Source organism: Capra hircus, chromosome 11 (assembly GCF_001704415.2).
Source record: "Capra hircus breed San Clemente chromosome 11, ASM170441v1, whole genome shotgun sequence".
Taxonomy (NCBI): domain Eukaryota; kingdom Metazoa; phylum Chordata; class Mammalia; order Artiodactyla; family Bovidae; genus Capra; species Capra hircus.
Genome location: NC_030818.1, coordinates 21,375,129 through 21,403,056, shown reverse-complemented (window position 1 = coordinate 21,403,056; position 27,928 = coordinate 21,375,129). Strand labels below are relative to the sequence as shown.

The 27,928-nt window shown below is 39.9% G+C and overlaps 1 protein-coding gene across 2 annotated transcripts in view; it reads left to right on the top strand.

Moving 5' to 3' along the window:
- CDKL4 (cyclin dependent kinase like 4) overlaps positions 2,291–27,928 on the top strand; it is a 54,642-nt gene continuing 29,004 nt past the window's right edge. Inside the window, exons 1-3 of one of the 2 annotated variants that reach the window (XM_005686525.3) lie at positions 2,291–2,524; positions 16,308–16,531; positions 19,739–19,860. In XM_005686525.3, the coding sequence (XP_005686582.1) occupies positions 16,364–16,531; positions 19,739–19,860 (290 nt within the window). In that variant the 5' untranslated portion in view covers positions 2,291–2,524; positions 16,308–16,363. Of the gene's footprint in view, positions 2,525–16,199; positions 16,532–19,738; positions 19,861–27,928 lie in introns of those variants that run through there. The other variant, XM_018055151.1, reaches the window with a different exon arrangement.

Here is a 27,928-nt window from a genome sequence, read left to right as displayed (position 1 = left end):
GGTACCAATTGTTTCTAGGCCTTATTGGCATCATTCATCTTGCTAGTATGTTACTGATTTCAGTAGAGACCAGGAAATAAAGGACAGGCATCACTTTTCACCATTACTAGTAGATGAAAGTGTGCTATACTACATAGTGGGTAAACACTATAGAGCATTACATGAGGGAATATAATAGTAAGTGCCCAATGAATGTGTTTGTGCTATTCCACATATTTTCCATAGATTCCTCAGATTCCATATTTTCCACAGATTCTCCCATGGAAGCCCCAAAACAGCCCAATGAGGTAAGTATCGTTAATGCCATATTACAGATGAAGAAACTAAGGCACCGAAAGATTAAATAACTTGCCCAAGAATATAGCTGGGAAATAGTGGAGCTAGGATTTGAACCTCGGCACTTGGTTCAGAGTGTATACTCTCAATTACTATGCTAAACTATGTACTACACAGAATATATGCAGTATTTCCACTACCCTCTGAAATACACTCTAGCCATTTCTGCCCTGAAATTACACTTACTTTCTCTAGGAATTGGATTTCAGAATCTGATTTTCATGGTCTCTTTGCAGCAAAAGAAATTAACTTTCTGTCTTTTAATTTTTCACTTTATCAAAAAAGATTTTCCTTATTCAAAGTGTTTTGTGTAAGAATAAAAGGATTTGCATATAATTGATTTTACCGTTAAACCTTATGAAACACATCTAGTCAAAACTCATTACAAAGACTTGACTTTTCAGGTTTCCTCTGGTGAGAGAATTGTTTACCCAACAAACATTGATCATTCACAGTGGGTCCAAGTGCTTTACTGACACTGGGGAGAAGATAGAAGATCGTCATTCCCAATACTCCAGGAGCACATTTGGATGAATAAATAGATTTGAAGAACAATACAAAAGGCTGTGCCTAATTCTGCTCTGGGAAAAGAAAAGCCTTTATAGAATGTTATATATAAAGCAGGTTGTTAATAGATGAGTTTATCCAGTGCAGAAAAAAATCAGGGTAGGGAGCTGTAGGCTAGACTAAGGCATATGCAAAAATGCTGCTTATTCAAATAGTGACGTTAAATACAGTTGAGCTCAGGGTGTGTGGAGCAGAGTAACAAGACATGCTAACATGCTACTGCCAAGCAGGGATGGGCCTATTTGTGAAGAGCTTCCTATTGAGAAGAGTAGTTCTAATAGTCAACAGTTAGAGAAACTGCAGAGATTAAATGCCATGATGAAAACAGCCATTGGCAAAAAGACTTCCCTGGCAGTCCAGTGGTTAAGACTCCATGCTTCCAAAGCAGGGGTGCAGGGTTTGATCCCTGGTTGGGGAACTAGGATCCCACATGCCGTGTGATGTGGCCAAGGACAGAAAATAGGCCTTGGGTCTGCACCTAAGGTGATGTGATCTCTTGTATCCTTACTGGGAAAATTACCTAGATAGCATGATGAGGGTTAAAGTGATAGAGAAATAAGCTGATACAAGCTTATGTAGATTTGAGTTCAGTGGGATTATGTTTGGTCTTAAAGGCAAAGGAGGTAATAAAAGTTTCTGTTTTTATTTTTTTGTCTCTGTCTTTTGTTTCTAAAGATGGGCAGAGATTAGAGGATATGTCTCAGCAAATGAAGGAAGTGGAGAACTGAAGATAAGAAAAAGGAAGAAGAGTTACCTCTGAGTGAATCAGAGAAGAATCGACATCCTAAATCTGGGCATGATGAGGGAGAATTTTGCTGAGGCCAAAGTGTGTATGTGCTCATTAACAACATAGTTAGTGTTCCCATGTTCATCTTGTAAACAAGAGTAGACTTTAGCAAAAATTATCTTTTTCCAGTGTTAGTACCTATGACCCCATATAGCATTCATCACATTACTTGTTTGCTTGACTTGCTTTCCTACTGGGTGGCAAACATGTCTTTCACGCTGAATCAGCCCCACATAATAGTAACAATGCTTGCTGAATTATCAAAACAGCAGCGATGGACCGCAACTAATAGATAAAGCTACTTGTTACAGAAAAGCCTTAAATCTGCTGAGAAGCTATGTGGACACTAGGAGGAACGATTAAGAATAGAGGATCTGGCCACCTCAAGATCTATGCCCAGGTAGGGAAACTGCCTACTGTAACTTCAATGCTTGTATGGGCTAACTTTTAGTGCTCCTGAGGCCTGGGATAGAAACAGTACTTGGTGTGATCGCGGTGTTCTGGAAAAGTTAAAACGTTTCCCGAGTGCCTCCTTCAGGGCAGCTTAAAAAGGGTTCTGGGAGGAAAAACTGCTGTCGCGTTCACACTCTGCTGTTAAAAGCTGGCTCACAGGTGACCCACCGATATGCTGAACCCAGGCCGCGAGTTTCCCTGCGGCGGGCGGCGGGCGGCGGGCGCCGGGGAACCCGCTCCGGAAGCCGCCCTGCCCTGCGCGGCCTGAGCGTCCGGTTGCCCTGGAGACGCCGCGCGGGGGCTGCCTACGCACAGCGCCCAGCGCCGGAGTCGCTGCGCCGGGGCCGCTAGAGGCTGCGTCGCCGTCGCCCCGTCGGAGCCGTAAGTGCGGCGGTCGGGAGGCAGATGGGTCCGTGCCGGGGGCGATGGAGAGAGAAACAGGGTCTGGATGGAGGCTCCCAGAGAAGGGAAAGCTCCCTGAGAGAAGGGGGGCGGGGCAGCCTTCCCGATTGGCCTCCTCAGAGGGATAGACAGGGATGGGAGAGGGGCCAGAGGCGACGGGTGGCGCCAGCCGACTGTACGACCCACCCGGTGCGGCCCCCGGGGCAGCGGAGCGGCTGTGCTTGGGGAGAGCGACTCCTGGCGTGGCCGAGAAGCTGGACTGTCATTAAATGTATGGTCGAGACTAGTTTAGAAGCCTGGAAATCAAGTGGATTATGCCAGTCTTTCAGATCTGTTATGTGTTCACATGAAATGTGAGGCCTTTAAACAAAGTTCGTTTCTTGGATTATGTGAATGATGTGGTCTTTGGTTTCCTGGGGTGCTCTTAGTTAATTCTGCTGTACTGTCACGAAGACAAGTTTTTAAACGGGTGTGTGTACTTGTGAAGTTCTGCGATATGGTATGTTTATAAGACAGATGGAGAATGGTTTTATAGCCCATTTTTTTGGTCAGTTTTATTAAATATAAATACATGTTTGTTGCATTGCAAATAATAACAGCGTAGCGAACTGTGACTTTTAGCCTGTAGAATCTGTAACTGGTCTGTCCTGGCCTTGAAAGGGTCTCCTTACTCCCCTCTTCGTAATTAGGAAATTAATGTTTTTTCACCCCATTTCCTCTCCCTTTCTTAATTTTGTTTTCCTTTTCTCAGTATTTTCTTTAAAGGCTGGCTTGAACCCTGGTGACCTGCCTTGTGAGACAATCAGGGCAAATAATCTGCCCCCAAATGTTTTCTTAGTTTGTATGTGCAACCTTTTGCAAATCCTCAAGACTAAGAAAGATAAATAGAACATTTTCAAAGAATTTAATGATCCGCTCAAGTATCTACCTGTCTGTCTCATATTCACCAGTCGGCCCAAGTCTGTACCTGTTTTTGCCTTTGTACACAGAATTTCTTTAATAGTCAAACATTTGGTAAATAAGCCAAGAGGTACATAGGTTCAGATTGAAGGTGACTAATGACTGAAAAATATTCTCTGCCAGTTGCTTCTATTCACTGCAAATAACTGTCTCACTGTTTAATATTGATTTCTTGCCCAGGTACTATATTAACAACCAAAGGGTATTACTGCTTTTGTTTAAAGCAGAAAGGTACATATTTAGTGGAAAGGTTAGCAAATAAAATTACGATATGACTGCAACAGACAGGTCGAGCACCTACTGTGTGCCAGACAGTGGGCAAACAAAGTACCTCAAGTGTAGTAAATAATGTGTAAAAAAGGAGTGGGGAAGTTGTTAACTCAGTATGTGGGAGAGAAAGGGCTTGCCTTTGGGGATCAGGAAAATGATAAGTAGAAAAGGCATTTGAGTTGAACTGCAAAAGATGAAAAGGGTTTGGGGGGTCAAACCTTCCAAGCAGCGTGTAAGCAGAGACTTAGAGACTTGACAGTGTTTGGGAAAAAAATCTGAGAAGCACTTGGGGGAAGGTACATTGGGACCAGTGTTGAAAGGACTGTAAATACCATACTACAATTTGAACTTTATTCTGTGACAGTAGAAGCCATAGCCATTTTTGAGAAAGGACGATACCTGATTATATTGATGTTTGAGAAAGATGTTTTGCTGTCATTGGACTAGATAGGCAGAAAAAAAGTGAGTTGACACTATAGTCCCCCTATATATAGGTTTCTAAAAGAGCTCTATTTTGGTATAATAATTTCAAACCTGAAAGCATAGTACAATGAACTCCTATACATTTACATCCTTTAATTGTTTACATTTTGCTCTATTTTTTATTGCTTTCTTTCTCTTTGTGTGTGCGTATATATATATATATGCATGTTAATTTTTCTGTACTGTTTGAGAGTACATTGTAAACATCATGTCCCTTTAAACAGTTCAATGTATGTTTCCTAAGAACTGGGACATTATCTTACATAACCTCAGTAAAGATTACCGAAATCAGGAAATCTGATATCTGACCTACAATCAATATTTAGGTTTCACTAGATATCCCAGGATGATTCTTTACAGTTAGGTTTTTCCCCATTCCAGAACCAAATTCCAGATCACACATCACATTTCATTTTTTGCTTCTCTTCGCTCTTCTTCAGTCTGGAACAGTACTTTGACCTTCGCCTTTCATGACCTTGATATTTTAAGAACACAAGCCAGTTATTTGTAGAATGGTCTTCAGTTTGGCTTTGTCTACTATTACCTTATAAATATATTCAGGTTTCCATTTTTTGGCATAAGTATCACCGAGGAGATCCTGTGTCCTTAGTGGCTCGTATGACTCTCCTAGAAATTGCATGTAAATGGAATCATGTGTGTTCCTTGTGTGCGTAGCTTTTCTCACACAACATTATGGGTTTTTTTTTTAATGTAACACATAGCATGTATCAGTACTTTGTTCCTTTCTATTTTGTTTTTAATTTTTCTTGTAGTGTAATTGATTTACAGTATTGTGTTAGTCTCTTTGTTCTTTTCTATTACTGGTATTTTGAATTGTATGAAATGAATGGTATTTCATTGCGTGGATACTCATTCATCAATTGATGGTTTGCTTTCAGTTTAGGACTCCTATGAATAATGATATTATAAATATTTCGGAAATTCCCTGGTGGTTCAGCGGTTAGGAATTAGTGCTTTCACTGCCGGGACCTGGGTCCATCCCTGGACCCAGCCACAAGGCACATCCCTTTTAATTTCTTTTACTTGACTTATTGCACTGATGAGAACTTTCAAAACAATGTTAAGTCATGGTGGTGAAAGCAGATATCTTTTTCTCAGTCTTAGGAGAGAAAGATGAAGCATGATGCTAACTGTAGGTTTTTCACAGATGTCCTGTAGGGAATTCCCTTCTACTAGAGTTTGTTGAGATTTTTATTGTGAATGGATGTTGGATTTTTGTCATATCTACTGAGATGCTCACGTCCTTTGTTTGCCATATTAATGTGATGTTTTACATTACTAATTTTCAGATATTAAAGTAACTTTACATTCCTGAGATAAATCCTTTGTAGTCATGGCATACGTCCGCCTTATATGTTTCTACTAATTTTGTTGAGGATTCTTAAATCTATGAGAATAATGATCTATAGTTTTCTTGTGATTTCTTTTTCTGACTGTGTATCAAGGTTAATATTTGCCTTCCAGAAGGGACTGGGAAATGTTCTTTCCTCAATTTTTTAGAACAATTTGTGAAGAGTTGATATTAATTCTTCTCAGTGTTTGGTAGAGTTCATCTATGAAGCCATCTGAGCCTGGACTTTTCTTTGTAGGTAGATTTTTAATTACCAATTCAATTTCTTTATTTTTTAAGGGTGTAATCAGGTGTATTTTTCCTTGAGTTAGTTTGATATTTTGTCTTTTTAGGTATTTGGCCAACCAAGGTATCTAATGTGGTTGCCTAAAGTTGTTCATAATATTCCCTGTTAATCTTCTTCTGTAGGGTGGTTCTGATTTTGGTAATTTTTCCTTCTTTTTTCTTAGTCCATCTAGATAAAAGTCCATTAATTTTATTGATCTTTTTAAAGAGCCAGTTTTTTGTTTTATTGATTTTTTGTGATTGTTTTTCTGGTGAAGAGTTGGTCAATGAGCATGTTGCTGTTCTCTTGTATGTGAATCATTTTCTCTCACTGGTTTGGAGATGACCTCTTCATCTTTGGTTTCCAGAAGTTTAATTACGATTTCTAAGTATGGATCTCTTCACGTTTATCCTACTTGGGGATTTATTAAGCTTCTTGAATCTGTGTTTAGTGTTCTCCATTTAACATTTAGAAAGGTTTTGGCCATTATTTCTTCGAATGTAATTTTCTACCCCTTTGTCTCACTCTCTCTTCCTGAGAAATCTCATGACATGTATATTGGTACTTGATTTTTGTTCCAGAAGTGGCTTGAGGCTCTGTTCATCTTAAGGCTTTTGTCTCTCTTTCCAACTGGTCATTTTTTATTAACCTGTTATCGGATTTACTGGTTCTGTCTTCTGCCATCTCAAATCTGCTGCTGAATCCATCTAGTGAATTTTTCATTTCAGTTGTATCTTTTGACCCTAGAATTCCCATTTGGTTCTTTTTTATGCTTCTCATCCTTCTGTGGAGATTCCCTGTTTATCTGAGTCATTGTTTTCATATTCTCCTTTCATTATTTAAATTTCTTGAATATATTTATAATAGCTGATTTTGAAGTCTTTGTCAGCAAAATCCATCCGCTCAGAATTCATTTTTATTGACTTTTTCCCAGAGTATAGGTCACACTTTCCCTTTTCTTAGCATGCTGCATAATTTTTTTATTGAAAACTGGACATTTTAGATAAATATTATCCAGAAATTCTGGATTCTGATTTTCTCCCCTGCGTTTTTGTTGGTTTTTTTAATGGGTTGATTTTTGTTTTTGCATTCTGCCTGTATTCCAGAGTCCATCTCCTCCCATATGTGTGGCTGCTAATGTTTCTATTCAGTGTGTTCGTTTTTTAGCCTGGCTTTCTAGAATTCACCACTGTGTTGCAGAGCTTGGTGGTCGCCAATAATTTGAGCAGTGGTGGTACTCAGACATCTCTAGCCATAAGTCTTTCACCTCTTCTAGGAAATCAGTATGTGAGTTGAAGAGAGGATTCAAAATTCAATCAACCTCCAACCTACCAAGCTTTAACTTTTTTTAAGACCTTCTTCGATCTTCCCCATGTGTGTGGAAAGCTAATCTAGCCCCTCTATGGTTCTCTCATTTTTAGGATCTTCGCATAAATCCCTAGCTAGTCTGCATGAGAACCGCATTTTCAGGCTTGAAAAACTGTTTTCTCTCCCCTTTGTTTCATATCAATTCATAAGAATTTCACTGACATTGTTGTCACAGGTTTTCATCATCTGAGGTATATCAAACACACCCCCTCGGGAGCAAGGCTGCTGGCTCATGGCCAGTCCACACTGGTCTTATTACTGCCCTCACTGAACTGGGGGGCAGGGGTAGAGGAGAGAATGATGGAAGCCTCAGGCAAGAAGCCACAGACCCCCACTGTTCTTAAGTAGACTTCTAGCAGCTTATCATAAATAAATACTTCCCCATTTGCTTTTTGCTTTTACTCAGTTTCCAGATCCTTAAAATTGTTGTATTTTTGTTTTTGTTTCTTGGACAATTTTGCTTAGTCTTATACTTGTGTTTTAGGAAGAAAATTTGCCAATCTCTTTACCCCACCATAGTCAAAGTCTGAGCTCTTGTGCTTTTCTGTGGGATTTTAAAAAAAAAAAAAAAACTTCCTCTATTTCCTATACTTAAACCAGTCTAGATTCTCAATCCCTAATTGGACAAATTTTGGTAAACTCTGTCTTTTGAGGAAATTATCCATTTCATCCAAGTTTTCATATTCTTTTGCATAAATGCCTACAAAATAGTCTCATGATCTTTTAAAAATTCTTCTGTTTTGATGGTTATTCCCTCTTGTGATTTTATTTTACATACTGTTATTTCTTCTTTTTTTCCTTCATGAAATTAGGTAAAGATTTGTCTATTTTAAATTTTTCAAGGAACCAGGATTTAGGTTTATTAATTAGATCTACTGTTTTTTGTTTTCTTTGATTTATTAATTTCTATTTCAGTTTATTAATTTAGTGTTTCCCTTTTTGTGCTTTACTTTGGTTCATTTTGTATTTGCTTTTCTATATTTTTAAATTTTGAACTTAATTTGTTAATTTTTAGCCTTCTATCTTTTTTCTATATGTTTGTTTTGATCTCCGGCTTCTCTTCTCTTTACTGCTTTATGACAGGGTACTTCAACTGTGTTATTATTTTAGATCAGATAGTTGTTTATCATGGGGGTCTGTCCTGCACCTTGAGGAATGTTTAGCAGCATTCCTGGCCTCTGCATACTCATAAAAATATGTCTCCAGACCCTGAAAAATTCCCCTGGGGGCCAAAACCAACCCTAGTAAAGAACCACTACTTTAAATGTATCTTCTAGATTTGATATGTTGTATTTTCATAATCATTTTTTAAAATTTTATTAGTTTAGTTTGTGTTTCCCTCTTTACCCAAGAGGTATTTAATAGACTTTTTCATTTCTAGGTAGATCTTTTTTTATTTTATGTTTTTAAATTTTGTTCCAATTTCTTGTTTGATATTTTATGACCAGAATGCTAGCTATTTATAATATTTCTACTTTTGAGATTTCCTGATGCTTTCTTTGTGGCTTAATATAAAGACTGACACTGAAGCTGAAGATCCAATACCTTGGCCACCTGATGAGAGGAGCCAAGTCATTGGAAAATAACCTGATGATGGGAAAGATCGAGGTCAGGAGAAAGGGGCGGCAGAGGATGAGGTGGTTGGATGGTATCACTGACTCAACGGACATGAGTTTGAGCAAACTCTGGGAGATAGTGAAGGACAGGGAAGCCTGGGCATGCTGCAGTCCATGGGGTCGCAAAGAGTCAGACATGCCTGAGCAACTGAACAGAAACAGTTTTTGTGACTATTCCCTGTGTGCTTGATAAGAAGGTCTATTCCATATTATCAGAGTATAAAATTCAATTTATATCTGTCCTCTAGGTTCACTTTACTGGTTACATTGTTTGGGTCTTCTGCGTAGTTACATATTTTTTGTTCACTTGCCTTGTCTCTTACTGAGTGATGTATTTAAGACTCATTATTAATTTGTTTCTATAGATGTCTCCTTGCATGCCCTAGAGTTTCTGCTTTACAACAGTAATTGCTGTGTTATTTGAGACTGTTATATCTACATTATGAATTTCTGCTCTTAGCATTAAAACTGCCCCCTTTTGTCACATTTAATACTTTTTTTTAAGCTTTAATTTTACTTTGTCTGATACCAAGATCACAAATTCCTTTCCTATTGTTTCCATTTGTCCTATATACCTTTGCCTGTCTTTTCATTTTTAACCTTTCTGAATCACTTTAATTTAGGTTTGTCTCTTGCACATAGCTTATAACTGGATCTTGTTTTGTGAGCCATACTTAAATTTTTTCTCAGTTAATAAATGACTTAAGCCCACTCATATTTACTGATACAACTTATTTTCGTTTCTATTCTGCCATATTGTTTTATGTTATAATTTTTATGTGCAGAATGTAAAATTTTCTGAATTTACGTATTGTGTTAGATTTATATTTTTTCGATTTCTTTTGGTATTTTGGAAAGCTTATATTTTTGTTTCAGTGGTTACCTTGGGACTAATGCTTTTTTTTTTTTTGGCAGAGCTGCACAGTTTGCAGAATTTTAGTTCCCTGACAGGAAGTGAAACGGCACCAAGTCCTAACCACCAGACTGCCAGAGAATTCCCTAGACTAATACTTTTTTAAAAAAGAATTCTCATAGTCCTTGTTTTCTAATTTAACCTTTTGTTCTCTGGTTTGTCAAGTTTTCTCATAATTTGATTGATTTGTTTTTTATTTGTTGGCTTTGGGCTGTGCTGGGTCTTCGTTGCTGTGCGGGCTCTTCTCTGGCTGCGACAGGAGGGGGCCGCTCTTCCGTGCAGTCGTGGACGTCTCACTGCAGTGGTTTTCCCTGTTGCAGAGTATGGGCTCCAGGGCGTGAGGGATGCAGTAGCTGCATCTCACGGGCTCAGTAGCTGTGGCTCCTGGGCTCTGGGGCACAGGCTCGATAGTCGTGGCTTACGGGCTTAGTTGCTCCTTAGCATGTGGGACCTTCCCAGACCAGGGATCAAGCTTGTGTCTCCTGCATTGGCAGGCGGAGTCTTTACCACCAAGTCCCTAAGGAAGCCCCCAGTTGCTTTTTGTTTTTCTTAATATATCTTTTTATTCCTACCCGTTCAGTTATCCATGAACTTAATCTGCTTCCCTTTTCCCCCATTCTTTTAACAAATTTTTAGTTGCATTACTTCCTACATTATCAAAACTGGTAACATCTACAAGTTGTTTTCCTTCTATATTATTCTTCCACTTTTGTACCTCCCTAGTTTCAGTCTTTGAATACTTTAACTGTATACGAAGTCTTTGAATACACTGAATACATTAAATGTTCACTATAAATCCTTTTGCTGAAGCTTTCCCAGTCAGCTCTTGGTTGGGTGAAAGTTATCCTCTCAGGTGTTTTGAGAAGAGCTCATGAATATAACATTGCTGGAATTCTTGCTTGTTTTACACTGTTTTTCTGTTACTTTGAAGGACAGCTTGGCTGAGTTGAAATCCTTGGTTTTCACTTTCTTCCCTTGAATTTCTTCAGAATGCTGCTGCATTCTCACTTTGCGTTGTATGTTGCTCTTGATAAGTTTGATGTCACTCTAATTCCATTACACTGAAGTTATTTAGTCTTTATGGCTGGAGGCTATGACAATATTTTCTTTATCTTAATAGTTTTATTCAAATATGTCTCTGAATTAGTTAGTTGTTCTGAGTTAGTTAGCCAGTTACCTGATGGGCCCTTGCAATATGTACATTCAGATCATATTTCCAGAAGTTTTTCTTGGTTTATAGTTCAAATATTGGTTCTATTCCATTATTTTGTCTTCTTTCTTAAGGAACTCCAGTTATACTTTTGTTGTATCTTCCTGGCCTATCTTCCATTCAACTGCTGTCTCTCTCAACTCTCTTCCTTCTTTCCCCCTCATTTTTAGCCTCTTAACTGCTAGTCTGCCTTTCTTTAATTCCCCTTCTTAAATTTTTATTTCTGTTCTCCTGTTGGCATCTTGTTATTTAGTCTCTATTTCTGAGATCATTTTTCTTTCTCTTCTGTCTCTTTCCTGAGTTAAATCAACTATCATTTTATTTTCTTATCAACATTGTGTGTGTGTGAGTCACTCAGTCGTGTCCGACTCTTTGCAGCTCATGGACTGTAGGTGACCAGACTCCTCTATCCATGGGATTCTCCAGACAAGAATACTGGAGTGGGGAGCCATTCCCTTCTCCAGGGGATCTTCCCGACCCAGGGATTGAACCCAGGTCTCCCACATGGCAAGCAGGTTCTTCACTGCTGAGCAATCTAAAGTGGTTCTTTCTATCTCCAAATCATTGTTAGAGGATATTTAAATCAGATATTGTGTTAGTTTTCTTCTGCTTCATGGTTAGGTTTTTTGGAAAGTTGTTTTGTTTTTTTATTTTTTCAGTTGCACTGCTCTGCTTGCAAGACCTCAATTCCCCAACCAGGGGTTGAACCCAGGCCACATCAGTGAAAGCTCTGAATCCTAACCACTGGACAGCCAGGGAATTCCCTCAACCTATTTTTTATTCCTTTATCACTATTCCAGTGGAGAAGGAAATGGGAACCCACTCCAGTGTTCTTGCCTGGAAAATCCCATGGACAAAGGAGCCTGGCAGGCTACCATCCATGGGGTCAGCAAGAGTCAGACACGGCTTAAGCCACTTGGCACACACTATTCCAGGGAACTCCCTGGAATGATTTTTATCAGCTGAGATGTTTTATTCTCATTTCTCTTCTCTTCTACTAATAACTTTGTTTGGAGATTACTTTTTTCTATTTTATTTCTTGGGGCAGGTTTAGGCTTACAGTAATTGACAGCCATCCTAGTTCAAGGAAGCCTGCCTTGCAGCTGTGCTGAAGTGCAGTGTCTCTAAGGGACTGTGCTTTCTTTTCTTAGTGGTTCGAGGAAGGTTTACATATCCTTCTGTTTCAGAATTCCCTTTTGTCTTGCAGAATTGCAAATTTATCCTCTTGTTTCTTTTTCCCTTCACTTACCTAGTCTCCAACAAAGACTGAATAAGTCTCTCCCTTCCCTGTTACCCTCCTCTTCCCCAAGAGTAGGACATGTTGACTGATGCCTCCTGGATGCCCTTGTACTTTTAAGTCTCGTCCCTGTAGTGAGTGCTCAGATCTGCCAGGACACTCTCAGTACTTTCTGCACTTGTAATGTGTTTTTCTCTTCTGAGGAGTGATGCTAAGTCTATCTTAGGCCCTTCTTTTACTCTTCTCTCTACTTTATAGTTTTTCCAGACCTCACCCCACTCCCATCTTTGCTCTCTGCAAGGGCTTAAAAGGGCAGCTCAAGAGGTATCTTTTCCAGAATTGGGTGTTTATCTTTCTATTTAAGTTTGGACTCCTCTGTCTCCTTATAATGTTGACTATATTGGATTTATGTGGTTTTATTGCTTTAGTTGACTAGACTTGACTAGATTTGGCCACCTCATGCGAAGAGTTGACTCATTGGAAAAGACTCTGATGCTGGAAGGGATTGGGGGCAGGAGGAGAAGAGGACAACAGGATGAGATGGCTGGATGGCATCACTGACTTGATGGACATGAGTTTGGGTAAACTCCGGGAGTTGGTGATGGACAGGGAGGCCTGGCGTGCTGCAACTCATGGGGTCGCAAAGAGTCGGACACGACTAAGCGACTGAACTGAACTGAACTGATTGCTTTAGTTGACTTCTGTAGCTTTGTGAAAGGTACATGAGAGAGATTCCATTTAAGCTGCTTCCCCTGACCTTGGCTGCCTCAGTTTTCACTGTGCATATCTTGACAAGCCATTTAGGAACTGTGTGGAGCAGGTTTGGGAACTTTGGGTAAGGGTAGAGGATTAGAAAGAAGACATTTGATTTAGAATGTATTGATTTTGAGATGTTTCTGTCCATTCATGTGGAGATGTTCATCAAACAGTGAGATATCTGATCTGAACCTCATGTCAGAGATAGGAATTATCGCTTCTATAAACTCTGGTGGAGTCCTAGTAAGCTGGAATTAGAGCCATAAATCCCTTTGTGGAATGCCTGCCTTGTTCTAACGCTTACCTATGTACTCAGATTCATCTCCTATGAACATATAAGGGCTTTGGAAAACAGATAATATGGAGATGTTACTCAGTTCAGTTCAGTTCAGTCACTCAGTCATGTCCGACTCTGTGACCCGTGGACTGCAGCACACCAGGCTTCCCTGTCCATCACCAACTCCCAGAGCTTACTTAAACTCACGTCCATCAACTCAGTGATATTACTAGTAAGGTACTATTTTCCGGTGCTTTATATTATCGTATTCAGCAGTTTGGTTGATGTAACAGAGATCTAGATATTATTCTGAGCAATCAGTCTTTGCTGCGGAACCTGTTGAAAGAAAAGGAAAATCACAGATCAGTAGATCAGATCACCTACTTGAGAGAAACAAAATAACACATAGACTAAAACTTAATAATTAAGTTTTTTGGCATATTCAAAATTTCAGTAACTGTGATGCTCATGAAGTAGGTTAAATTCACAAATCTTCAATGTTCTATGCCAGTAACTTTCTAAAGCAAGTGCCATTTCTCCTGTCCTCCTCCCAGTCACCCTTTACTTGGCTGGTGGTGGTAGTTTAGTTGCTAAGTCATGTCTGACTCTTGTGACCTCATGGACTATAGCCCACTAAGCTTCTCTGTCCATGGCAAGAATTCTGGACTGGGTTACCATTTCACTCTCCAGGGGATCTGCTGACTCAGGGATCGGGATCGAACCCATGTCTCCTGCATTGCAAACAGATTCTTTACTACTCAATCACCGGGGAAGCCCTTTACTTGGCTACAGAAAGACAAAATTATGCATGATTATACCTAAATGCCTTTTAAGATAATAATATCTATTTTTTTAATTTTTTATATTTGTTTTATTGATTTTTTTTTTGTTTGGCTGTGCTCAGTCTTAGTTGCAGCACGTGGAATCTTCGGTCTTTGTTGAAGCATGCGGGATTTTTTTTAGTTGCAGCCTGCAGGATCTTTAGCTGTGGCATGCAAACTCTTAGTTGCAGCATGTGGAATCTAGTTCCCTGAAAAAGGATTGAACCCAAGCTCCCTGCATTGGGAGCATGAAATCTTAGCTACTGGACCACAAGGAAAGTCTCAAAAATACTTATTTTTAAATACAGTGTAATTAACAGAGTTTTCAGACTATAACCTGTGATGGATTTTCCATGTGTTACTTGAGTGTGTGCTTAAGTTTTCTTCCTTTTATAAAAGAAAATCAAAAAACAGCAACACAGAAATGGCATTTGTAAAAGCGCAAATTTTTTAAAGTACTACTCCTGTACCTCTTAAATACTTTTCCCAGTTGTGTATTTTTATGGTTGCAAGCAAGAGTAGATGATTTCTTTCTCCACTGAGATACTCTTTAGATGGAAAAGACAATAGAAGTTAAAAGAAAAAAAAAGTGTACTCATTTGAAACATGAGAATTTTTTTAAGTGATTGGCTCTTTCACTTGACATTGTATTAATCTGAATACCTGGATAAAGTAGTTCTTCAAATTGTGTGTTCTTTTGAATTCACCAAAAGGCAGTGTAGTGTTGTGATTCAAATTGTGGTCTCTGGAACCCTACTTCCTGAGTTCTTGTTCCATGCTACCTTTACTGTGCCTGCTTTCTCATCTGTATAATTGAATAAAAATAACACCTACTTCATAAAAATTTGTGCAGATGATGTGTAATTTGCATGGAACAATGTTGTTTAATTGCTAACTATTACTGTGAGATTATATCAACAAGATTCTGGGGTGGGATTTTTGAGACTAATTAGAATTTGTGTATCTTTAATTACTAGATGTATATGTTTAATTATGTTGGCTTCATGTGTTACTTAGTGTGTCAACCAGTTACCACGAAATTGATGGATATATGGTGCAAGACAGAAAAATCAAAGCTGGTATTATCATAGAAGTCTCTATGGATATGAAAGCATTCATGAAGAATTACAGCTGCCTTAATTTTTGTGCTTTTTTATTATTTTTCTTCAGTTCAGTCGCTCAGTCGTGTCCGACTCTTTGCAACCCCACGAATCGCAGCACGCCAGGCCTCCCTGTCCATCACCATCTCCCGGAGTTCACTCAGACTCGTGTCCGTCGAGTCGGTGATGCCATCCAGCCATCTCATCCTCTGTCGTCCCCTTCTCCTCCTGCCCCCAATCCCTCCCAGCATCAGGGTCTTTTCCAATGAGTCAACTCTCAACTCTTCGCGTGAGGTGGCCAAAGTACTGGAGTTTCAGCTTTAGCATCATTCCTTCCAAAGAACACCCAGGATTGATCTCCTTTAGGACAGACTGGTTGGATCTCCTTGCAGTCCAAGGGACTCTCAAGAGCCTTCGCCTTAGGATCTAAGAATTTAAGGATCCATTCCTCCATACATGTAAAAGCTAGGGGCAATAAATGATACTCTAGAAAGGTTTTGTTGGTGTTTTTAATGGCCCCTTTGTTCAGCAGCCGTCTTTCTTCTGTCCACCAGGTGGCAGTAGAGCACTTTGTATGCATACCATGCCCTGTTCCCACTCTTTGTAGCCTGCAGTATTGACCTGGAGAAGGGAAAGGCTACCCGCTCCAGTACTCTGGCCTAGAGAATTCTATGGACTATACAGTCCATGGGGTCACAAAGTCGGACACGACTGAGTGACTTTCGCTTTCGCTATTGACCTGAAATAGGACTAGAAAGATAAACGCCATACACCAGAGTGTGCAGTGTTCCTTCAGCTGGGTTTTACAGCATCATATTTTAAACATTTTATTGAGGAGAATGGCAACAATAGATTGGATAAGGTTCCTTTCCACAAGTTCTTTTAGCTAACTGAAGTACACACAAACCCATGATAGGAAACATATGTGGAATCTTTGCAGTAGCTGGAATAGGACTTAACTGAATTAACGAAACAATCTCCAGATATTTTTTTAGTGTATTTAAGTTTAAATGGAAATAAACCTTTGGCATCCAGGGCAAATTAGTTTTAGGTGGTAAACTGTGAGAGCCCTATCCTTGGTAAAGTGATTAAGCCTAGCCATCTTATTTTCCAGGTGCAACACTACACTGCAAGTCAATCAGTACAGAAATTTAAATCACTTCAACACCAATGGAGAAGTATGAAAAATTAGCTAAGATTGGGGAGGGGTCTTATGGGGTTGTATTCAAATGCAGAAACAAAACCTCGGGACAAGTGGTAGCTATTAAAAAATTTGTGGAATCTGAAGATGATCCTGTCGTTAAGAAAATAGCTCTAAGAGAAATACGCATGTTAAAGGTAAGTTAACTTTCTTTGTACATCTATAATACCACAGTACTGGACCAAACGGGTATGCCAAAATTACAAAGAATTTTAAAGTGATTTTTTTTTTTTCTGTTGGACTTAAATTCCTCTGTGTCAGCAACTCTGTAAATAAATCATCACTTTGGGCTTTGGCCACTCTGATATTTAAGTGCTATTATGAGTACAGCCATAGATTGTTCAAATTTTGATTGTTAAAAATTCGTTCTGGTTGGTAAATATTCAGTGTCCTAAGTCCCCTCATCCCCAGTGTTTATCCTCCCCTTCAGCCCTGGCCTTTCCTCCCAACCTCCACCCCAGTCCTTCTCCCCATAAACCAGCAACTAAAAGGGCTTTTTGTGGTACAGAGGGACCCACGGGGCTGCATCAGAGTGCCTATAGTCATCAATCTGGTTTGGGCCCACCTGGGCTCCACTGATTCTTAGACACATTGACTGTCACCCTCAGCTGTGTATACACGCTTTACACAAAGCCTTTACATTGTTTTTAAAATCTTTAAAACAACACAGGGTTTAATATGGAAGATTCACAAGTTCTCTATGCAAATTTTTTCTTATCCTAAAAAATCTTACAAGTTTAGAGCTGTAAGAGAGCTCAGAGATGCTTCTCGTGGGACACCCTGGTTTTATAGGGGAGGAACCTGAGACAAAGGGCAGTGCGCCGGAATCCCCTGAGGACCTCGTGGGAATGCAGATTCTGAGTCCAGGTCTAGGGGCAGCCTGAGATTCCGTGTTTCTAACAAACTCCCTGATGGCACAGATGCCGCTCGTCTGTGGACCACACTCTGAGTAGCAGAAGTGTGATTTCCTCAGGAACACACAGCTCACCATTGCTTTTTGGAATATGTCACCTGCTTACAGGAAAACCCCAGAAATCCAGGTTTTCAAGGAAGACAAAACTCCTTTCCCTTTAAAAACATTTGTAGCAGGTTTCCTCAACTAAAAAGTTTTAGCATTTTGTTTAAAATATGACTTGATATGCACGGAGTTTTCAAGAGCACATCCATCATGGTTTTAAAACAGTTCCCTGTTACCTCGTGGCCAGCAGAGAGTGCTGATCAGACACTCAGCTCATCACAGACGAACTGGGTGTGTCTGAACCTGGCAGTGGGTTGTTTTCTAATAGGAAAGCTTTTTATGCACACACTCCTACCAACCCTTCAGGTACAGTTAATGCTCAGGTAGCACCTCCTGGGTTACAAGTGTCCAATTTAAGGGTGCACTTGAAGGTTAAAAATAGCCAGATTCCAACTCACTGTGGTCTCCAGTGATGGCTGTCTGATGGTAAAGAATCTGCCTGCAATGCAGGAGACCCAGGTTCAATCCCTGGGTTGGGAAGATCCCCTGGAGACGGGAATGGCTACCCAGTCCAGTACTCTTGCCTGGAGAATCCCATGGACGGAGGAGCCTGGCAGGCTGCAGTCCATGGGGTCACACAGAGTAGGACGCCACTGAGCGACTAAGCATGACGGCTCTCAGAAGGTGCGTCTCTCCTGTCTCTGGTATGTTTCACCCACCTGTGCCCTGAAGAGATCCCTTGCGTGATAAACCTACCTTACTTTCCTCACATGCTTCTCCTATTTAATTTTCCTTTGGTTTCCTCCTCCTTACTACTTGTTTTTCTTTACACAAGTCACTGTTTTCTGATCTAAGTTCATTTGATTTGCAAAGAAGATGTAAATTGCCAATCTACTCAAAGATAGAGCTGAAAACCTTGCCAGCACATCCAAGCACACTACCTGGGCATCCCTGACTCTCGATAGAGACTGCTCGCTCCCAGTCTGCAGTTTTGGCCTCAGCATGAAGCGTCTGGCTTACCTGTGTGCCCTGATCCCTCCACTGTTTGCCTTTCTGCTCTTGTGGGTGGTGGAGCACGTAGGAAACAAATTGATCTGCTGCTCTGGGTGTATAGTTAATGTGTAATGCGTTCCCTTTCCCCACGCTGTTGAGCAGCAGGCGCATAGTCACAGGGTGATACTTTTTGTTCTGGGTTGTTTTTTTTTGGTTGGTTGGTTTTTTTTTTTTTTTTCCTTTTTCTTGTTTTGATCAAGCCATGCTTACAGATAAGAGAGAGTCTACTGTACAAGTCACGGTACTTTAAGCCTCTCTACCGGGCCTGCAAAATATTCATTGAGTTTCTACAATATACAGAATACTACATATCTTTCTGAGTAAGTGGTGTCTAGGGTTTGGAAAGTTAATTCGTCTGCTGTACTGGGAAAACAACAGGAAGATGACTCAAAAGTAGGAGTGATCAGATGTCCCGGTTTATAGCTTCTGTCCCAGTGTTCAGTGTGGTTAGCATCCCTTTTTGTCTGGCTAGCATTTTCTTTCAAAAGTGTACTAGTTCACGTGTGAAATTATACAGTCACCCTACCTATAGGCAGAGTGACTATATATGCCGATTTGCCTGGGACAGTCCTGGTTTATACTCGTTACCCTGGTTGGGTGATAAAGTATGTAGTTACTTTAGTGATATTATCTTACTTAATCGGGGTTTTTCCTTTGATTTGCAACATTGTGAAATGCTTGTGAAAGGCAGCCTTGTGAAATGCTTCAGTCCGGGAATTGAATTTAAGTCATTAAACATCTCAGCATAAGACAGAACAAGAAAATCAAAGAAGAGAGCTGAAAATTTGATAAATTTAGACACAGACTAACTAACCATAGGGATTCCTAGAATATGTAGTTATTTCAGATTCAAGGGTTCAGATCTAGTCTTTCTGAGCACAACACTAAAATCCGGGCTGGATTTAAATGCAGCTATTTACATTAAATCTGTGACAGTATATAAGCTGAATGGGTATTGATGATTTTTATAATTCCATTACCATTCTATATTCAGATCATCTTACAACTTGTGTATTTAGAATTTCCACTAAATTCATAAAGCATTTTTAATTTCAGTGCTTATATTTTAAGTTGTACTTTGCTATCTCCAGAGAGATTCAAGCAGCTTAGTTACCCTTTACTATGGGGTATGTTAGATAAATTCTTTCTTCCAGCTTTAAGATTCTTTGGTACTTACTAAGAGTAGTTCCTCTTTTGAGTAACTGGAATAATTGTTAGCAAGAAATGCAAAGAGAAAGATGAGCAAAGCCTTTGCTCTTAAAATTGTAAGGGGTCTAGGAGAAACTATTACAAGAAGTGAATCACCAGCCTTTGTATTTCAATTCCTTTGCAGCAATTAAAACACGCAAATCTTGTGAACCTCATTGAGGTGTTCAGGAGAAAAAGGAAAATGCATTTAGTCTTTGAATACTGTGATCACACACTTTTAAATGAGCTGGAAAGAAACCCAAACGGGTAAGTAATATAGAAAAATGAAAGTCTGCTGGCTGGTTCCCAGTTTCATTATATGTGGGATTCAGTTTAGTTCAGTTCAGTCGCTCAGTCGTGTCCAACTTTTTGCCACCCCATGGACCGTAGCACACCAGGCCTCCCTGTGCATCACCAACTCCCAGAGTTCACTCAGACTCACGTCCATCGAGTCAGTGATGCCATCCAGCCATCTCATCCTCTGTCGTCCCCTTCTCCTCCTGCCCCTGCCCCCAATCCCTCCCAGCATCAGGGTCTTTTCAAATGAGTCAGCTCTTCGCGTCAGGTGGCCAAAGAACTGGAGTTTCAGCTTCAGCATCAGTCCTTCCAATGAACACCCAGGACTGATCTCCTTTAGGATGGACTGGTTGGATCTCCTTGTAGTCCAGGGGACTCTCAAGAGTCTTCTCCAACACCACAGTTCAAAAGTATCAATTCTTTGGCACTCTCTTTATAGTCCAACTCTCACATTCATACATGACCACTGGAAAAACCATAGCCTTGACTAGACGGACCTTTGTTGGCAAAGTAATGTTTCTGCTTTTCAGTATGCTGTCTAGGTTGGTCATAACTTTTCTTCCAAGGAGTAAGCATCTTTTAATTTCATGGCTGCAATTGCCATCTGCAGTGATTTTGGGACCCAGAAAAATTAAGGCAGTCACTATTTCCACTGTTTCCCTATCTATTTGCCATGAAGTGATGGGACCAGATGCCACGATCTTCATTTTCTAAATGTTGAGCTATAAGTCAACTTTTTCACTCTCCTCTTTCACTTTCATCAAGAGGCTCTTTAGTTCTTCTTCACTTTCTGCCATAAGGGTGGTGTCATCTGCTTATCTGAGATTATTGATATTTCTCCCCGCAGTCTTGATTCCAGGTTGAGCTTTATCCAGCCCATCATTTTGCATGATGTCCTCTGCATATAAGTTAAATAAGCAGGGTGACAATATGCAGCCTTGACATACTCCTTTCCTGATTTTGAACCAGTCTGTTGTTCCATGTCCAGTTCTAACTGTTCCTTCTTGACCTGCATACAGATTTCTCAGCAGGCAGGTCAAGTGGTCTGGTATTCCCATCTCTTTCAGAATTTTCCACAGTTTATTGTGATCCACACAGTCAAAGGCTTTGGTATAGTCAATAAAGCAGAAGTAGATGTTTTTCTGGAACTCTCCTGCTTTTTTGATGATCCGACAGATGTTGAAAATTTCTGGTTCCTCTGCCTTTTCTAAAACCAGCTTGAACGTCTGGAAGTTCACAGTTCACATACTGTTGAAGCCTGGCTTGGAGAACTTTGAGCATTACTTTGCTAGCATGTGAGATGAGTGCAATTGTGCAGTAGTTTGAGCATTCTTTGGCATTGCCTTTCTTTGGGATTGGAATGAAAACGGACCTTTTCTAGTCCTGCGGCCACTGCTGAGTTGTCCAAATTTGCTGGCATATTGAGTGCAGCACTTTCACAGCATCATCTTTCAGGATTTGAAATAGCTCAGCCGGAATTCCATCACCTCCACTAGCTTTGTTCGTAGTGATGCTTCCTAAGGCCCACTTGACTTCACATTCCAGGATGTCTGGCTCTAGGTGAGTGATCACACCATCGTGATTATCTGGGTCATTAAGACCTTTTTTGTACAGTTCTTCTGTGTATTCTTGTCACTTCTTCTTAATATCTTATGCATCTATTAGGTCCATACCATTTCTGTCCATTATTGAGCCCGTCTTTGCATGAAATGTTCCCTTGGTATCTCTAATTTTCTTGAAGAGATCTCTAGTTTTTCCCATTCTATTGTTTTCCTCTATTCCTTTGCACTGATCACTGAGGAAGTCTTTTTTATCTTTTCTTGCTATTCTTTGGCACTCTGTACTCAAATGGGTATATCTTTCCTTTTCTCCTTTACCTTTTGCTTCTCTTCTTTTCTGAGCTGTTTGTAAGGCCTCCTCAGACAACCATTTTGCCTTTTTGCATTTCTTTTTCCTGGGGATGGTCTTGATCACTGCCTCCTGTACAGTGTCACAAACCTCCATCCATAGTTCTTCAGGCACTCTGTCAGATCTAATCTCTTGACTCTATTTGTCACTTCCACTGTATAATCATAAGAGATTTGACTTAGGTTATATCTGAATGGTCTAGTGGTTTTCCCTATTTTTTTCAATTTAAGTCTGAATTTGGCAATGAGGAGTTCATGATCTGAGTCACAGTCAGCTCCTGGTCTTGTTTTTGCTGACTGTATAGAACTTCTCCGTCTTTGGCTGCAAAGAATATAATCAATCTGATTTCTGTATTGACCAGCTGGTGATGTCCATGTGTAGAGTCTTCTCTCGTGTTATTGGGAGAGGGTGTTTGCTATGACCACTGCATTCTCTTGACAAAACTCAATTAGCCTTTGCCCTGCTTCATTCTGTACTCCAAGGCCAATTTGCCTATTGCTCCAGGTAGCTCTTGACTTCCTACGTTTGCATTCCAGTCCCCTATAATGAAAAGGACATCTTTTTTGGGTGTTAGTTCTAAAAGGTCTTGTAGGTCTTCATAGAACCATTCAACTTCAGCTTCCTCAGCATTACTGGTCGAGGCATAGACTTGGATTACTGTGATAGTGAATGGTTTGCTTTGGAAACAAACAGAGATCATTCTGTCGTTTTTGAGATTGCATCCAAGTACTGCATTTCAGACTCTTGATGACTATGATGGCTACTCCATTTATTTTAAGGGATTCTTGCTCACAGTAGTAGATATAATGATCATCTGAGTTAAATTCACCCATTCCAGTCCATTTTAGTTCGCTGATTCCTAAAATCTCGATGTTCACTCTTGCCGTCTCCTGTTTGACCACTTCCAATTTGCCTGGATTCATGGACCTAACATTCCAGGTTTTTATGCAATATTGCTCTTTATAGCATCATACTTTACTTCCATCACCAGTCACATCCACAGCTGGGTGTTGTTTTTGCTTTGGCTCCATCTCTTCATTCTTTCTGTAGTTATTTCTCCACTGATCTCCAGTAGCATATTGGGCACCTACCAGCCCGAGGAATTAATCTTTCAGTGTCCTATCTTTTTGCCTTTTCATGGGGTTCTCAAGGCAAGAATATTGAAGTGTGGGATTAATGACGGCAGACTTCAGATCTGAGCCCCCTTCTGCTCGTTTGCATCTGCTGGCTCCTTCCCTCCAATCTCAGGATGTGCTCAAAGGGCAAATGAATATTAACCAAAGGTAATATTAACCTAGAGTAATAATGTATAGTATTTAATAGACAAATCTACTGCAAATATAAATTACAATGTATTTCAAAGCTAAGTTATATGTTGGATTGTCCGAATTCAAGGAATGAACCATAGTTCTTTCATATAATCCACTGAAGTTAAAGGAGAAAAAATACATGTTTGATAAAATTTGAAGAGTCAGTTGATAAATTCAACATCTTCTCCTGATTGTTTGGTGGAAAAGAACCTTAGCAAACTGGAACTAAAATACTTTCTTTACACACACACACACACACACACACACACACACACACACAACTTCTTCAAATTGACCACAAATTTTATATTCAATGATAAAACACTAGAGAAGCCATCATAAAAGTGAGAAATAAAACATGAGAACTCTAGCCAGCATAATGTTCTAAGAAAAACAAATAGGATTTAAAACTTTGGAAAACAAGATAAAATTTCCATTATTTGCATGATATTATTGTAGGCTAACAGAATTACCTAGAGTTACTAAAACAAATGGAATTCAGTGTGTATATATATATATACACATGTATATGTGTGTGTATATATATATATACACATATATGTGTGTATATGTACAGCACTCTAAATTCTGTACACAAAAAGTAATAGCTTTTGTATCAATCAGCACTTTAGAAAATCTAATGGAAAAGGATCCCATTCAAATGTCAACAACAAAAATGTTTAGGAATAAAGATACAAAAGAAGTGTTAAAACTCTGCCTAAAAACAATTACAAAACTGAGATACACAAAGGATTTTATTTAAATGAACATATATTTCTGGATGGAAGTATTCATTATTATATTTTGGCTTCCTTCCTGATTTATTTATTGCACAAAAATCTAATCAGAATGCCAATGGTTTTTTATTTCCTTTGTGAATTTATTTTTCAATTGAATGATAATTGCTTTATAGAATTTTGTTATTTTCTGTCAAACTTCAACATGAATCAGCCGTAGGTTTTTGTTTTTAACTTGAGAAAGTTCAACTAAACCAAGAAATTTTTTAAAGAAAAAGAAATGCAACTTCAACTGCCAAATAACGTCATATTAGTTTTAGAGAGTACCTGTGACAAAAAGTATGTAAACAGAACTAAAAAAGAAGTGGCAAATTGGGTAAATCTTTGCCAGATGAAAAATTAATATCATTTCATACCTACTGAAGTGACTTAGCAGCAGCAGCAGCAGCAGCATACCTACATATGTAGATTTTGCAAATCAAATTTCTAAAAAGATTCAGTTCAGTTCAGTCGCTCAGTTATGTCCGACTCTTTGCGACCCCATGAATCGCAGCACGCTAGGCCTCCCTGTCCATCACCAACTCCTGGAGTCCACCCAAACCCATATCCATTGAGTCAGTGATGCCATCCAACCATCTCATCCTCTGTCATCCCCTTCTCCTCCTGCCCCCTATCCCTCCCAGCATCAGGGTCTTTTCCAATGAGTCAGCTCTTCGCATGAGGTAGCCAAAGTATTGGAGTTTCAGCTTCAACATCAGTCCTTCCAAAGAACACCCAGGATTGATCTCCTTTAGGACAGACTGGTTGGATCTCCTTGCAGTCCAAGGGACTCTCAAGAGTCTTCTCCAGCACCACAATTCAAACCATCAATTCTTCTGTGCTCAGCTTTCTTTATAGTCCAACTCTCACATCCATACATCACCACTGGAAAAACAATAGCCTTGACTAGACAGACCTTTGTTGGCAAAGTAATGTCTCTGCTTTTGAATATACTATCTAGGTTGGTCATAGCTTTCCTTCCAAGGAATAAGCGTCTTTTAATTTCATGGCTGCAGTCACCATCTGCAGTGATTTTGGAGCCCCCAAAAATAAAGTCAGCCGCTATTTCCACTGTTTCCCTATCTATTTGCCATGAAGTGATGGGACCAGATGCCATGATCTTAGTTTTCTGAATGTTGAGCTTTAAGCCAACTTTTTCACTCTCCTCTTTCATGTTCATCAAGAGGCTTTTTAGTTCCTCTTCACTTCCTGCCATAAGGGTGGTGTCATCTGCATATCTGAGGTTATTGATATTTCTCCCGGCAATCTTGATTCCAGCCTGTGCTTCTTCCAGCCCAGCGTTTCTCTTCATGTACTCTGCATGTAAGTTAAATAAGCAGGGTGACAATATACAGCCTTGACGTACTCTTTTCCCAATTTTGAACCGGTCTGTTGTTCCATGTCCAGTTCTAACTGTTGCTTCTTGACCTGCATACAGATTTCTCTGTATGAAAATCTCTGTAGGAGGCAGATAAGGTGAAGGTGGTCAGGTATTCCCATCTCTTTAAGAATTTTCCACAGTTTGTTGTGATATACACAGTCAAAGGCTTTAGTGTAGTTAATGAAGCAGAGTAGATGTTTTTCTGGAATTACCTTGCTTTTCTATGATCTAGTAGATGTTGGCAATTTGATCTCTGGTTCCTCTGCCTTTTCTAAATCTAGCTGGTACACCTGGAAGTTCTTGGTTTATGTACTGTTGAAGCCTAGCTTGAAGTATATTTTAGCATTATATTGCTAGCATGTTTAATGAGTTCAGTTGTGCAGTAGTTTGAACATTCTTTGGCATTGCCCTTGTTTGGGATAGAAAGAAAACTGACCTTTTCCAGTCCTGTGGCCACTGAGTGCAGCACTTTCACAGCATCATCTTCCAGGATTTGAAATAGCTCAACTGGAATGCCATCACCTCCACTAGCTTTGTTTGTAGTGATGCTTTCTAAGGCCCACTTGACTTCACATTCCAGGATGTCTGGCTCTCGATGAGTGATCACACCATCGTGATTATCTGGGTCGTGAAGCTCTTTTTTGTACAGTTCTTCTGTGTATTCTTGCCACCTCTTCTTAATATCTTCTGCTTCTGTTAGGTCCATACCATTTCTGTCCATTATTGTGCCCATCTTTGCATGAAATGTTCCCTTGGCATCTCTAATTTTCTATTTTTACTTTTAAAATTATCGAGACTTCCCTGGAGGTCCTGTGGCTAAGACCCTGTGCTTCCAGTGCAGAGGGTGTGGGTTCCATCCCTGGTTGGGGAACTAAGATCCCACATGCCTCAAGGTGTAACCAAAAAAAAAAAAACTTTCTTAATAATTTAAAAAATGGTTAAAGGAATGAATGAATTCATATTTCAACTTTAAGCTAAATAGGGTTTGTATATTGGCTTTAGAGGACAGATTTGTTGTTTAATTTAAATATAAATTAATTTATAAATTAACATACATTTTCATAAAGTTAGACATGGATGCTTAACATCATGCATTGTTGAAGGCCCTGAAAATAAAACCTATAATACACTCAATACATGTACCAGTTTAATTGGACTGAACATCTCTTTCTTCTTTCTGTGAAAGGAAGGAAGTCTGCTGCCTGTAGGACTTAGCGTATGCTATTCCTCCTAATTTTGTCCTCTTTCCCTATCGGTATCATTACCTCTAAAATGTGAAATCCTAGACATTCTGACTGTCTCTGAGATTCCTTTTTCTTAGTGGTATTGCTTCCCTCTGAATATCCATGAAATTTTGTTTTCCTCCCTGTTATGGTACTTGGCACTTACTACCTTACAGGTTTTTAGGTGTATACTCTCTCTTCCTTTGAGTGCAGAACTCATATCTAATTCATCCTAAGAGCCTCCTTAGTGTGGAGCATGCTTTGATTCATTCATTCACTTCAGAAATATTTTACTGAACACTTCTGCTAGTGCAGAGGCTAGAAACATATAATGGCACAATCCTGTGCTCAAGAAGCTTAAAATCTAGTGAAGAAACCGATACTCAAACTAGCCATTACATATGACAGTGAAGATTGAGTTACCAACAGTGCTTTGGATACATAAGAAGAACAGCTCCAGCATCTGTTGGTCCCAGGGAATCAGGGAAGTTTCTGCACAGAAGGACGCATTTGGGCTGAGACTTTGGAAAGGGGAAGAACTGGCCGGGTGGGCGATCTTGGTGGAATGGTGGAATGCACAGATGCAAGAAAGAACAAGGCATATTTGAGTAACTCATTTGTCTTGTATGTATTTAGCAACCACAAGGATCTCTGAATTACCCTGCTTTCCTTTGGAAAGTGTATTTGGTGTATTTAGTGTGAGGAGGGCATGGTAACCCACTCCAGTACTCTTGCCTGGAGGATCCCCATGGACAGAGGAGCCTGGTAGGCTGCAGTTCACGGGGTCGCAGAGGATCAGACGCAGCTGCGCGGCTAAGCACAGCGCAGTGTGTTTCACTAGTGTGTTTAGCAGTGCTGGTGTGTACAGCATGCTCCGGGTCAGCCCTAAGACTTGGATCTGCATGAAGGAATGCAGATAGGCACAATTTGCATTGCGTCCCCAGGATACACCAGTCTTTCTATGAAATACTGGCTACTTCCAGATAACTATGATTAATTTAAAATATTTGTCTGCTTTCACTCCCTTCCCAAAATCTGTAAATCCAAAAGAGTATAAACCCAATGAATGGCAAACAGAGGGAAACAACTAAACAGCGTACGTGCCAAGCCTATTGGACCATTGTTTGTTCAGTAGCTAAGTTGTATCCAACTGTTTGCAACCCCGTGGACTACAGCACGCCTGGCTTCCCTGTCCCAGAGCTCGCACAAGCTCTTATAGTCGGTGATGCCATCCAACCGTCTCATCCTGTCGCCCCCTTCTCCTCCCACCCTCAATCTTTCCCAGCATCAGGGTCTTTTTGGGGAGTCGGCTGTTCGTATCAGGTGGCCAGAGTATTGGAGCTTCAGCTTCATTGTTTATCAGGGTAAATTCACAGTTTGAAGAAATAACCGGTCTGTAGATATGGTGATCAAGGTCATGGATGTTTGGGATGAGCTGTG